General features: G+C 43.4%; 1 protein-coding gene across 1 annotated transcript; it reads left to right on the top strand.

Moving 5' to 3' along the window:
- Positions 1 to 72: 72 nt before the first annotated feature.
- On the top strand, positions 73 to 8,177 carry syt11b (synaptotagmin XIb). Its single transcript, XM_032559135.1, has 4 exons — positions 73 to 354; positions 4,135 to 5,075; positions 5,466 to 5,586; positions 6,650 to 8,177. The coding sequence occupies exons 1-4, from the start codon at positions 321 to 323 to the stop codon at positions 6,958 to 6,960; spliced, it is 1,407 nt and encodes a 468-aa protein (XP_032415026.1). The 5' UTR covers positions 73 to 320; the 3' UTR covers positions 6,961 to 8,177.
- The last annotated feature ends 5,826 nt before the right edge of the window (positions 8,178 to 14,003 follow it).

The raw sequence follows: 14,003 nt of genomic DNA, 5'->3' as shown, positions 1-14,003 counted from the left end.
CAGTGAGTCATTACCCCGCACAGACGATCTTCGTGCAGCCTCCTCTCGGCAGCTCCGCGCAGCCTCCCTGCATCCCCAGCATCCCTGCGCAGTGAATCAGACTGACCGACCCACCGAGGCGGACTGAGCGCACCGACGCTGCTCCGTCAGCGGACACATGAAGGCTTCCTCCCCCGGGTCAGAGGCGAGTTTTCGGTGATTCCTCCCCGCTGGTTTCCCTCCTTTATGGATGTGAAGTAACAGCGGGCGGCAGCGAGTCGGTTCCCCCTCCATCTCTGCGCTTCTTTCGGCCAGGATCCAAACCTCCTCAGAACCACAAAATGGCGGACATCATCGAGCTGGGACCCGCCTACGGTGAGAACCGGGCCGGAGTCCGAACCTTTTCTCAATTTAACATCAAAACTCTCCATTTTCAATGCTTTAAATGTGAGTAATTTGTGTTTTAGAAGCTTTGGGGGAGCAGCAGGTGTTTAGGAGGAAATGATCCGCGTCATGTTGATAAATCACCTGCAGCGCGTTGAGGTCGCTTCTCCAGGCCTGGATATTCTCTGAGTTTGACTTTAGTGATTTTTAAACATGATCAAAATATCATTAATAATCTTTCGATGCGTGTAGATAATAGATGGATCACGGATGCTCCCCTGCGGTCAGGAACATTTTAAAGGAACAGCGTCATCTTTCCCGAAGAATTAAACATGAAACGTTTATTGATTTGTGACGTGATTGTTTGTCTCAGCCCGATCCCACGGATGGTTTAAAAACAGCCCAAACTCGGGTGGGTTTAAAAAAAACAGGGCGCGTTCCCACGCACAGTCTCGTGCGTGCGCGTCGCGTGCCAGTAACGGGTGGGTAGAGGCTGACGTCATGTCTGTTCCCTGCGACAGAGGAGTGATCTGTCCTTATAAACCCATCTTTGTCCCGCTGGAGTTGTCGCTGCTAACGCGGAGGAATAATCTGTTTTCTGGGGATGAGGCGGTCCAGAACCGGGCCAGAACCGGCAGAATCTTCAATAATCCAGTAAATACGGACATAAACTGAATTTCTGAAGCGTTCTTGTCCCATGAAGTCGTTGCTGCCTGGTCTTTGCAGACATTGGCCCAGATTAGGGACCATTTAATCCAAAGCCAGCCTGCAGAGGCATCTGGGTTAAAACCAGGGAATCTGGGCCGATCCGGGCATGGGTCGAGGTCTAGGTTTGGGTTTCTAATCTATAATCAGGTTAAAGTGACTCATTTCTGACATTGAAGCTGCTAAAGAGAAACATAAAGCCTGGATTATTAAGCGAAGGATGATTAATCCTCCGTGGACTGGGAGGTTTGGGGTGAAGAACCTGCAGCTCTGCAGAGCCTCACAAAACCAGAAAGTTCAGTTTATTGTGAGAGTTTAGCGATTATTTTAGTAATTGGACGAAATAATAAAGTCAGGTTCTGCATAAAGTACAAGCTTCTTTTATGACTTAAAAATACACAAAAAATTAAATTTAAGTAAATTAATTCAGTTTTTAGATTTTATTGTTTAAAATGTTTAAACTGAATAAATCCAACTAACTACTATAAATACTTTAAACTTGAAATATAAACTCTACATATTTCATTTAAATTAAGATAAAAGCAACAAATAAAAGGTTTCATCTCATGTCGTCAATCTGTTGCTTTATTTCACACTAGTTTTCTTTTGTTAGCTAACAGGGTGCTAGCTAACACCCTGTTAGCTAGCCGCTAGGAGCTGCTACATGTAGCATTCCTCCTAGTCCTCCTAGTGGAACATGACAGACTATCTCAGGTAAACAAAGCCAACGGAAACGGCGCCTGTTGTCGACTGCGGTCAACTCGGATGTCTGCAGTGGCTATTTCCTGTTCGGTTACATCAACGGCGCGCTATCATAGAAGCTAATTCTAGCTCCAGTTTAGCTTAAAATGTTTCCACACTTTGATAGTTTTTGTCATTTTTAGCAAGCTTCATTTTGTAACTCTACCTCTCCTTCCACAGCTAAAAATAGCACTTAGCTTAGCATATGTGTCATCACTATAGGCATTAGCATAGGCGCTATCATTGTCGTGCAACACGAATAATCTTCCAGCCAGACTTCAGAGTGCTGAATAGTTTAAGTGTTTGTTACAGTATATTTAACGAAACTTTGAAGCAGAATGTCAGCTCAGGTCTGGACTTTGACTAGGCCATTCTAACCTATGAATCTGCTGTGGTCTAAGTCATCCCATAATATCTCTAATTATGGCTTTAAATCTCAAAATGGTGACTTTTGTTGGATTTTTATTTTTTCTTTCATGGTGGAAATCCACAGAAATGTGAAAAGGTTTATGTGGTGTGAATATTTCTGCTCATTATTACCTAAAACTAAAAGTTTTTGTTCCCTTGCTTTAAGTAGAAGCTGTTTAATGATGCGTTTACTGACCAGGAGAAACCTGGGAGTTCTGATGCATTCAGGGAACAAGAAGTAAAATCAGATTTTTTGAAAGTTATAACATCCTCTCTGGTCTCTCAGTCAGGCTAAAGTCCAGTTTTAAACCAAATCGGATCGGCTGCAACAGAATCATTTTCAGGAAATGTTTTGAATAATTCATTATAAATACAGTGAAAAAGTTTTGAAATATCACAACTTTTCAGCCGATAGCTCTGTGAATATCATCTTGTTGATGTAAAATTATATTTCTTATGTTTTTATCGTCTTTTGAGAAAAATGTACATTTTCTAGAAGCATCCAACCAATCAGAAACTACTTCACTCAAACGAAATATTCCAGAGAATCAGGAAATTTTTCAGTGGCAGAATCAGTAACTCTCACACACACACGCGCGCCCACACACACACAACTGATGTGTGTGTTGCTAAGCAGTGAGCTGAGCTGTTTCAACTCTTCCTAACATGACATCATCCGCTGGAGTCTGAATGAAAGCCGGAAACGGTGTTAGGCTTTCAGGCTGCAGCAACGCAGCAGTCAGCTGCAGCAACGCAGCAGTCAGCTGCAGCAACGCAGCAATCAGCTGCAGCAACGCAGCAGTCAGCTGCAGGTTGTTTTATTCTGATGCACATTCGTCGTGTTTTTACCTCTGAGCCTGCAGACGAGTTTGAAAGGTTTTGTATTTTTTAGACGTTTAAATCGTCCGTTTCTGGGTTTTATTTCCATGCTGCAGTCGGGTTGTTGCAGGACTGAGTGAAGCTGCAGCAGTGAGTCTCATGGGACGCAGCAGCACAACAAGGCAGCATTGTCTGCTGCAAACAAAGCCCTGCTCTCCTCTTCATCATCACCATCTTCCTCAACTCTGAGCAGTTAAATCCTCACTAGTAGTTTCCATGCAGAGTTTGGTTCGGTCATTTTCCAGATTTATTTTCCTGTTTTCAACATAAAAATCTTCCCAGTTTAAGTTTTCTTTCTCCAAACATACCGGATTCATCTACCGATTAAATGCCAAAGTTGTCCTCAAGTTTTCTTGCCTCAATCGGCTTCAGTTTTTGTTTTTAACATTATTGATGATGGATCTTGACCATCTGGCGTCTTTTTCATCCGCACCACTCAACAGAGACTCTGTGGTACTGCTAGCAACATAAAGATCCAACTGGGTCCAGTGTTTATGAGATATTTTTCAGAGACATTAAGTCCTAAGCATTAATATTAATTCACTAATTAATTATGAACCAGAGCAGAGCCTGGTTTGGGAAGCTTTGTTCTTTACAAAGATCCAGATGAAAAGAAACAAAACCAGCAGATAGGATTTCCATAAACAGGTTGGAACCAGAGGTCTGACATGATTTTCAAGCCTAAAGCCTGGGTCAAAGGTCAACCCAAGGTTTCTAACAGTAGTTTAACCAAAACACCAAAAGGTCCAAAGATCTGCTGTTATTTTATCAGGAGCAACAATAATTACTTCCAGTTTCCTTCATTTAATTAAAGGAAACTGTTGCTATGCCGATGATACGCTGGAGATAAATCCACATATCATCCACATAGAGCTTCATGTCATCGGGGTCGAGGCGTCGACAGACCGCCCGCTGCGTCTCTACGCCGATGACGCTCTGATGGACGTCCGCCTTTCATCAGCGTCACTGGAGGATATTTAGGAATTGAAAACACGATTTACTGAACGACCTCTAACTGTCCTCTGTGTCTCCGTCCAGCCATGTCCCCGGTGCTGGCGGGCTTCCTTGGAGCTGGTGTCCTGGTTCTGGTGGTGGTGGTTCTGGTCCTGCTCTGGTCGTTCTGTCAGCGCCGGTACCTCCGGGTTACCGGGCGCTACAAGCTGCACGGTGACCGATACTGCGACGCAGAGGACCCTCCGTACAAATTCATCCACATGCTGAAGGGGATCAGCATTTACCCAGAATCCCTCAGCGGCAGCAAGCGGATCGTCCGTGGAATCCGCCGCGCCGACCGGTCGGAGCGTGACGGCGAGCGCGGCGGTTCGGCCGGTGGCGCGGCGGGCCGGGGAATGGTCCTGGTGGATGCAGAGAACAACATCCTGGACGTTCCGGGTCAGCTGCAGATGAGTCACCTGGTCCCGCCCACCGGGTCGGGCCCCGCCCATAGCCAGGCCCGGCTGGAGCGGGCCCTGCCGGTCCGCGCCGACTACTGTTGCCTGGACAGCAGCTCGGCCGGCAGCAGCCAGACCAGCAGCAAGACGGCGTCGCCCTTCACCCCCGCCTCCTCCGAACCGGAACCGGAACCCAACCTGGGCTCCGTCAGCCTCAGCGTCGACTACAACTTCCCCAAGAAGGCGCTGGTGGTGACGGTGGTGGGGGCCCGGGGCCTCCCCGCCGTGGACGAGCAGGCCGGCAGCTCCGACCCCTACGTGAAGATGACCATCCTGCCGGAGAAGAAGCACCGCGTCAAGACCCGCGTGCTGAGGAAGACGCTGGACCCGATCTTCGACGAGACCTTCACCTTCTATGGCGTGGCCTACAGCGCGCTGCCCGACCTCACGCTGCACTTCCTGGTGCTCAGCTTCGACCGCTTCGCCCGCGATGACGTCATCGGGGAGGCCGTGGTGCCGCTGAAGGGCGTGGACCCGAGCACGGGCCGGGTCCACCTGAGCCAGCAGATCACCAAGAGGAACATGCAGGTGAGCAGGAGGCTGCTGCTAGCTTAGCGTTAGCATGGAGACAGGCTGCTGGGTCAGCTGCAAATATGAACAGATCCTCTGATTTTAGTCGTCCGATCAGAACCGACTGGGTCCAATCAGAGGTTCAGGAAATGGACCAACATTAAAACACAAAAACAGAATTATTGAAAAATTCATCTGTGGTGTTTAAAACAAACTCAAAGCTTCACCAAAGGAGATTTTTATTCACCGCTGGAAGAGATGATGGGGAGGCTGATTATTGGTGGTAAAAACTGATTATTGGTGGTAAAAACTGATTATTGGTGGTAAAAACTGATTATTGGTGGTAAAAAGTGATTATTGGTGGTAAAAACTGATTATTGGTCCTACCATCTCTGTCTGTGTTCTCAGTGTGAGAGTCGTGGCGAGCTGCTGGCCTCGCTGTCCTACCAGCCCGTGTCCCACCGCCTCAGCGTGGTCGTCCTGAAGGCCAGACATCTGCCCAAGATGGACATGACGGGCCTGTCAGCCAGTGAGTGCAGCCGTTAAAAAATGGACTTTTCTTCTCCCTCAGACATGAATCTAGATCTGGAGGGTTTTATCATCCATCCATCCATCCATCCATCCATCCATCCATCCATCCATCCATCCATCCATCCATCCATCCATCCAGTCGTCGTCAGTAGCAACCAACTAACCAGCTGTATTAGCAGGTCTTTATAAAAGCTCATGTTTGGGGATTTCTGCTCCAGTTTAAAGCCACAGCGCCAGCATAGGTTGCATTCGCTCAATACGAACTTTTAAAATGTGACTGTCACTCAGGTTTTCGTTATTAGTCCAGTTTAATCTCTTCTCATAATTCCCTGATTTTTATTTATTTTCATGGGAAAAACACAAAACAAGAAATGAGGAGGAAAGTAGAACTCATGGCTGATTGATTCTGATTCGTTTCTATTATTTTAGGAACAATGAAAGTTTCTGAAACTACGACAGACAGAACCAGATTAGGAGATTATTTTTATAGTACAAGAATAAACTAATATTGGCAGAAAAAAGATTGTGATAAAAGTCATTTTAAAGAGAAATTACGACATTATTTTCCTATTATTATGATGTTATTCTCATAATATTACAACTTTCTTGGATTCTTATGACTTTATTCTATTGATATTACAATTTAATTCTATAGTTTCACATTATTCTTGTAATATTTCAATTTTATTCTCATATTTTTCTTTAATCTCTATTGCAACTTTATTGTCCTTCAATTATCACTTTATGCTTGTATTTTGTGACTTTATTCTCTTAAATAAATTAAAAATAAATGAAAATCTAATTAAAAAAATACACGTTTTGTTTCACCTTTAAAATTAATATATATATCATTTCTTCATTAGTTTGGTTTTTATTCCATTTTTGTCGAAAAGGCGTCAAGTTTTCTACTTTGATTTTAATTTGACATTTAAAATATAAATAGTAAAAGTAAAAACAGTTTAGTGAACTTGTATAACTGAAGTGTGTTAGAAATAAAGAGGAAGTGCAGATTGCGTTATCCTGATCCTCTGCAGCTCATCTTCTTCTTCTCCTACGCTCAGATCCGTACGTGAAGGTGAACGTTTTCTACGGCCGTAAGCGCATCGCCAAGAAGAAGACGCACGTGAAGAAATGCACGCTGAACCCGGTCTTCAACGAGTCCTTCATCTACGACATCCCGCCTGAACTGCTGCCCGACGTCTCCGTGGAGTTCCTGGTGGTGGACTTCGACCGGACCACCAAGAACGAGGTCCTGGGCCGCCTGCTGCTGGGCCTGCACAGCCCCTGCCCCTCTGGCGCCTCCCACTGGCGGGAGGTGTGTGAAAACCCACGCAGGCAGATCTCCAAGTGGCACAACCTGAGCGACTTCTGAGGAAGAGGAGGAGGAGGAAGCAGCTGAGACTCTACCGGTGATCCCTACTGGGAAACAAAGACTCAGTGTACAGCTCTCACACACACACACACACACACACACTCACCCCCACACACACACCACATGTGCAACACACACACCGCTGTGATGATAGTTCAACTCTCCGTCTCTATTATCTCTTCGCCACCAAAATGTTTTGCAAGTTTAAGAAAAAATCCTAAAGTTTCATTTGAAAAGAAAAGAGGGCGGGTCCAACGCGATTTAAAAAGAAGAAGAAGAAACGGCTCCCCTCGTCCTGCAGCTCGCCGCATGTCTGTGAAGCTCCGAGCTGCAGAGATCCTCTGACGCTGCGATGCTCCACCGCGCAGAGAAAACCTCCTCTGTGTTCAGCATGCTCCCCGCCTGCGACGGTCCGGGTTCTGTCCCGCTCCAGAACTTTCCCAGAATCCTGAAGATGCCGGGTTTCGTCCCGGCCGCGTCCCAGCCCCAAAGTACTGCAGCGAAAACCTGCAGACTGAACCCAGCTGATGTAACATACCTGATTTATCCTGGAGCCTGAAGCAGAGGCCAGATGTTGAACATCTTCCACCAAAATCACTCAGATCTGCTTAGAATCTGTTTTAACTGTTTCGTCCCACAGCTTCTTCCTGATTCTCACTGAATCATCAGATCCTCACATACTTTCTCTCTAATCATGGGTTTATTGCAAATTTTCTGCCAAACAAAATGATCATAAACATTGGGTTTAAGTGGTGCTACCTCCCACCTGCAGGGGGCGGCGTTTCTTACTCGATGACAGGTTGTCAGAAAAATCCAGTTTTTAAAGTTCTTTAACAGATACAGATGTTTCCGTGTGCGATCCGTTTGATTCCTATTGGGTTTTTTCTTCTATATGTAGTTTTTGGAAGAAAAAAAAAATTAGCATCAGAAAATTTGCTATTTTGATTGCAAAAAATGACAAAACCAACGATAAAACCTGGCGGAACTGATGGATGGTGTCAGGATGAATATTCAGACGACCGATTGCCTGTTTTTGGGTTGATAATGTAGAAAACAGTGAAACTGTGAAGTACAATGAGAGTGTTGCTGTTTTTTATTTAAAGGGGTGGTACTATGTATTTTCGGGGCACCCGGTGCCATTTTATATAATCAAGTAACTTTGTTACCTTCAGTTGTCAAAATGCTGTCAAATATAACTGAAAGAAATTTAACTTCCAGATTTAACCTCTGTCTCTTTAAAAACTCCTCTTCTTCCTGAAGCTCCGCCTCCAGGAAGTCGTCCCAACATGGCTCCTCCATTAACCTTTTAGCGTTTTTACCAGCTCTGAGCAGCAGCTCCTATAATGAGCTCAGCAGGTGTTTGCTAATTGCTGCTGGCTAGTCTGAAGGATCTGAGTGGGGGAGGAGCTGCGCCTTGGGGGCGGGGCTAGGTCCATCCAGGTGTTTTGCGCAGCTGAATGGTTGCCATGGAGATTAAAAGAATGAATGAAAGAATCAAAGCAACACTCCAGGTTTGTTTCTGATGAGAATAAAATTATAACATGATGGAAACATCAAAAAAGTTGATTTTCCATAGAATCAACTTTTTTATGGAAAAAATGTTGATCTGGACTGGAACCAGTCCAGAAACAGTCCAGAGTGGTTCTGGACTGGAAACGAGTCCCAGGTGGGTTCTGGTCGCTCGGACCAGGAAGCAGTAGGTTTGGTTAAATCAACCAGATCAGTTTTTAACTCATTTAAACTGCTGGTAAACATTAAAGTTATTTAATGCAAAGTTGGCATTTCATGACAAAAGTCGTAGGCGTTTCTGAAGACTCCTTCATGTTTATGGCAGATGTTTTGTTACATAAAGAGTTACCGAAAGTCTCAAGTAAAACCTCTGGATGTTTTGTTTTTAATCCCAGTTCATTAATAAACAAGCCCACCAGAGGGCGCTCTTCTTTACTAACGACTTAAAAACTCCTGAATATATTCAGGTTTTAATCAGGCTTTGTAAGATTAGCAGTTTATTGGTATTTTTTGTACTTTATTATCCGGGTTTGAGGTTTTATCCCGCAGATAAATGAAGTTTTGACCTTTTCCTGGGGGCGCAGCCTCATCTGTTCTCTGCTTCACGCCGTCCGCCTCCTCCCCTCCTCCCCGTTGATCCTTGTGAGCGATCCGCCACCAGATGGCGCCGTTTCCCCGCTTGGTTCTGTTTCCCTCGGCTCTGTGACCAGAGAGAAGCCAGTTTGGGTTTAACGCTGACTGCTGATGCAGTTTAGTCTGTTTAACGTTAATCCAGCCGCAGCTGCTCCACAGACATTAACTCGTGTAAATCTGCGCCTCACCTGAACATTTTGCAGCTTTCCTCTGAGCGGAGCTCCCTGCAGACCAACACACTGTAGATTTGTACAGATGTGAATTTGTTCGCTGGTTTCCTTCCTGTCTGTTGTCCTCAGAGCTTTCGTGTGTTTGAGCGCCCCCTGCTGTAGACCTGGATGCTAACCTCTGTGTTGGGTTTGTTAACACTCAGTGGACGTGCAAATAAAAAACAGTTATCTACGAGGGCTGCGTCGTTTCGTCTATTTTCTCTTGGTTTGTTTTCTGTGTTTTAGCAACAGAAAAAATCTCCAGCCCGGTCCAAATGGGTCAGAACCAGAACATAAACACGCAGAAATGAGCGAGAATAACTAAAGATGGAGGAATAGCAGTTAATATTTATAGTTTTTAAAGTTATTCAGGTTTTGGAGCTTCTAGAAATGAAGACGCTGACATTAGCGTTAGCATCTGCTGCTAGCAGGTTTAGCATTAAGATGCCAGTTTATCCTTGAATAGCTTCGCTAACAGGCTAACTCCTTAGCACAACCTGAACACAACGGTAGTTTTTTCCATCGGGCCAACAGACCGGGTTGAAGCAGAAACTAAAGCCCAGCGGAACCAGGGCAGCTGCTGCTGGAGCCGCTGCGGCCCGAGTCTTTGTATTTAATAATAATAATAATCATTTAACGCGTTAAAATCTGCGTAATTTATTAATCCAAATGAAGTCCTGGCCCTAATTAAAATGTCGCAAAGAAGAATTTCAGCTTTCCAGCCTCAGTAAGTTACCATCTTCAGATCTGGTTTGGACGGATTTCCAAACTCTGACCTGGAGAAGTTTTAATAATGTTGGGGAATTATTTCTGTATCTTAATTAACAGAAGAGGCTCCGACAGTTTTCCGTATATCTTTATTTTTGTGGCATTTCCATGGTAAACGCCGAGAGAACCTGCACATGCGCAGTGTGTCAGAATAAGGCTCGTACCAACTCAGATAAATCCGGGTAAATACGCCACAGTTTTCTAAAACTTTTCACGATTTTAAATAGAAAAAACATTCAGGTTTAGGGTATAAATTACAACAAAATGTATTATTCATATACAAATCGGATCCAAAACTCAGACTATGATCCAAGAACGGATAAAATATCAGTAAATGTGCGAGATGGGAGTCCGGCATGACAAATAGTAAATATTTCGGAGATTAATAAACACAGTACTACCGGCTGATTGAACTTCTGAATGAACAGTGCTCTTATTTTGACATTTCCAACAGGAAGTGTCCTTTAGATGCAGCAGGAGAGAAAGTTGAAGGTCAGTTGCGTTTATTTCTCTCTGAAATGACCAAAACCATTTAACACATTCAACTGGAGAGACGTTCATTAATATGAAGACACAGCTAAAAGGAAATGATTAATACGAAGCCTTAACATCCCATAATAATCTGCCAACTTCACTGGCTATTTAAACTCAACTTTTCACAGTAAAACTCGAGTCTCAGAACACAAGTCCAAGTCAAGTCATTTATTTTTGTGACTCAAATGGCCATCTCTTCCCAGAATAAATATTTAAATAATACAAACATATAAATAGTACTAATGGTTAATAATTACTGAAAGTTTGGGTCTAAATGTTCGTTTTGCTCATCTGAGCAGCCAGTAAAAACCAAACGGCGTTAGAACCCAAAGATCCGATATAAAGCTGGTTCTGTAAGAAAGTTCTGTTTTGGTCCAATCAACGGGTCTCTTCATGTTTAGGAGCCTGACCGTTCAGACATCAAAGTCTCTGAGGCTGGTTGGTTCCAGTCATAAACCAGCAGCCAGACATGGTGGAAATGGTCAAATACTCAAACTGCAAAACATTTTCAAAGAAAACCTGGAGAAAAGCATGAAGTTTCTGTTAGTCAGCAGGATTACTAGAAAGTGTGTTTACTTGGAAAGAAAATAAAAAAGTAATGAAGTAAAAGTTCCTCACTCCCAACTTCATTTTTGATATTAAAAGCTGAATTATGAAAGTCAGTCATCTCCCGAGCGCCGGACGTCAGCGGATGCGTCCTGACCTGCTGTGACTGTAAACAGGCTTTGTTGACTGGAAGGAGAAAATCCGCGAATCACCGCAGTGTGACGGTGATGATTAAAGTCAACCCGGAGCCGCTGAGTTATCGTTCAGGCCTGAAAACCACCGATCCCAGTGTGGTGAATGAGGAGGTGATTGCCGGAGTCACATGAAGCCTGGAATACTGGAGCCTTCATCCCGGGAACGGCCTGGAGGGAAACTCAGGCCGGCGGATCTCAGGGCTGGCGCTGCGTCTGGCTTCACCTCAGCTCGTAGATCGGACCTGATAGAGACAAGATGGAGTCCGACCAGGAAAAGAAAACACCATAAAAAATAACCTCATGCCCCCAAACATCAGATTATTCAGGACAGGACTCTTATTCACAGAACCACACAGATACAAAGAGCTCCGGCAACCTGGACGGTTAATGTTGCTGAATCCTGTTGCTGCAGGTCCGTTGATCAATGTCTGGGTTGCCTTCAAAACATCTCAACCAAGAAAACAGGAAAAGAAACGATGAAAACACGTCAGGAAACCATTCAGTCTCACCAGCAGGAGTTTATTAAGAAGTTCATAAGACCAAACTCTTATTTTGATAGTTCACTTCCGGTTATTAGCAAGTAAATTTGCATATTAGCTAACTATTTAGCTAAGTTAATATTTTGTTTCAAATTATATTTAGCTAGCTATCAAGATATTTAGCTAGCTAGGTCAATATTTAGCTTTAAACTGAATATTAAGCCTGCAAACTATATAGTTTGAAACAAAATATTTAGTTAGCATGCTAAATGTTTACTAAATATTTAATTCGCCAATTACATATTAGCTATCAAGCTAACTAAATATTTATTTAAAACAAATATTTACTTACTTTTACACATCTGCTCATCAGCCAGTGAATTTGTATATTAACCAAATATTTATCAACAAGCTACAAAATGTGCTCAGGTTAAATATTTAGTTTGAAGCTAAACATTTAGCTTACTAACTTTAGCTTGTTAATATTTAGAATGGAGCAATTTAATTAGCATTAGCATGCTAACTAAACATTTAGTGAGCAGGTTAAATAGCTCCAATCTAAATAGTTGGAGGCTGGGGGATTGAATGAGGCCCTCTGACCCTGCAGGACTGTCTCAGCTACATGCCGGAGTGACCTTTCATCGATGGTAACCTTTGGCTACTTGGTTAGTTTCTGAGAAATGGACCAAACTGAGCGTTACGACCTGAGAGGTGTCTCATTTCCCAGCCTCAGAATCTGGTTACTGGAGTTTCTGTGGGCAGTTCCTGGAGAAACAAAGTGCTTTTTCTTCTGTCAGTGAAATGTTGAACCAGCGCTTCACCCCTAGGAGGATCTCTGAGGGTACATGAGACTTCAGCCAACCAGTCTTCATCTGTTTGCTAACTTAAAGGAAACGAACAATCCCTCGTGGTATGTTGGGGAAACTTGGCATTTCAAGCTCGTTACCGAAGGCCATTCCTACCCTAAGAAGCGTCATGTTTTGGAGAACTCATCAACCTTGTGATTAAAGTCATAAACTTGATTTGCTCATCGTTCATCACAGCCTGATTATGTTAAGAGGATCTCCAGGTTGGACTCAACGAGTATCAGCCGTTTGCTCCACCTGCTCCCTTCTCTCTCTGAGTACCAACGAAATCCTGAAAAACTCAGGAGAAACAGGACTTCACATATTCAGATGAACTCGAACTATTGTGCAAACATTTGGTGAAATATTAATATAAAGTCATTTACTGTGACCTGTAAGTTTTGAACCTGAAGTATTGAAACCTCCAGCATGAGCGAGTCAGGAAACGTCTCAGTTAAAAGGAACAGAAAGGTAATAAAACCTTTGTGTTCGACTTTAATCAGTTTTCTGAAAAAGTTCTTCAGAGTTCTTGGTTGTCAGAACCAGATCATCATCATTATGAATCATCAAAATACAGGAATTTACAAAACTATTACCAGCAGTATTGTTCTACCCAGAGACTTCAGCGAGTCAAACATGGCGCCAGCTGTTTTAGTTTTGGTATTGTTGGTGATTCTGTTTTTACTGGGTCAGTCAATGCAGTTTAAACCTGACAGTTTATGTTCTGTTTGAAGCAAAAAGCCTAATTTTGACCCCAGTGTCAATAATTGGCCAAAATCAAAACTGGCTTTTCCTGCTAAGCTTGTGGAGACGCTGGTGGCCGAGCAGCTGACCGGTTTCCAGGAAAGTGACGATCTCCTGGTTCGGCTTCAGAGGCCAACTTGTTAAAGGTGTGGTGACGAACTGCAGACTCTGGTCAGGACGGAGCGTTTGGTTTACTGGCTCTAGTTTCAGATTTTAACAGTCGGCCACAGAAACGGCAGGGTGAGAGGAGCAACCCAACTTTTCCATGTTGATTTATAATGTCCAAAATCATGGAGTCCCTCAGGGTTCAGTACTGAGTCCCATTAACAAACAAAACATTTAGTTAGCAAGCTAATTATTTAGCTTTGAGATAATATTTAGCTCTAAGATAGTTATTTAGCTAAATATTTAACTTTAAGCTAAATATTTAGTTTGGATATGAGCATTTAGTCAGTAAGCTAAATATTTATTTTTCAAAGTCAATATTTAGTTCTAAGCTAAATATTTTTGCTTCTATCTAAACATTTAAATTTCTAGTTTGAAACTAAAGATTTGCTTTAAAAAATAAACATTTAGTTTACT

Source organism: Xiphophorus hellerii, chromosome 3, assembly GCF_003331165.1.
Source record: "Xiphophorus hellerii strain 12219 chromosome 3, Xiphophorus_hellerii-4.1, whole genome shotgun sequence".
In the NCBI taxonomy this organism is placed as follows: domain Eukaryota; kingdom Metazoa; phylum Chordata; class Actinopteri; order Cyprinodontiformes; family Poeciliidae; genus Xiphophorus; species Xiphophorus hellerii.
This window is presented reverse-complemented; position numbering and strand designations above follow the sequence as displayed.

What these genes read in the sequence shown, in the direction of transcription:
- syt11b (XM_032559135.1), top strand. Translation starts at nt 321, where the DNA reads ATGGCGGACATCATCGAGCTGGGACCCGCCTACG. An exon ending in CGAGCTGGGACCCGCCTACG is followed by an intron (nt 355 to 4,134) that starts GTGAGAACCGGG and finishes GTCTCCGTCCAG; the next exon opens with CCATGTCCCCGGTGCTGGCG. An exon ending in CATGACGGGCCTGTCAGCCA is followed by an intron (nt 5,587 to 6,649) that starts GTGAGTGCAGCC and finishes TCCTACGCTCAG; the next exon opens with ATCCGTACGTGAAGGTGAAC.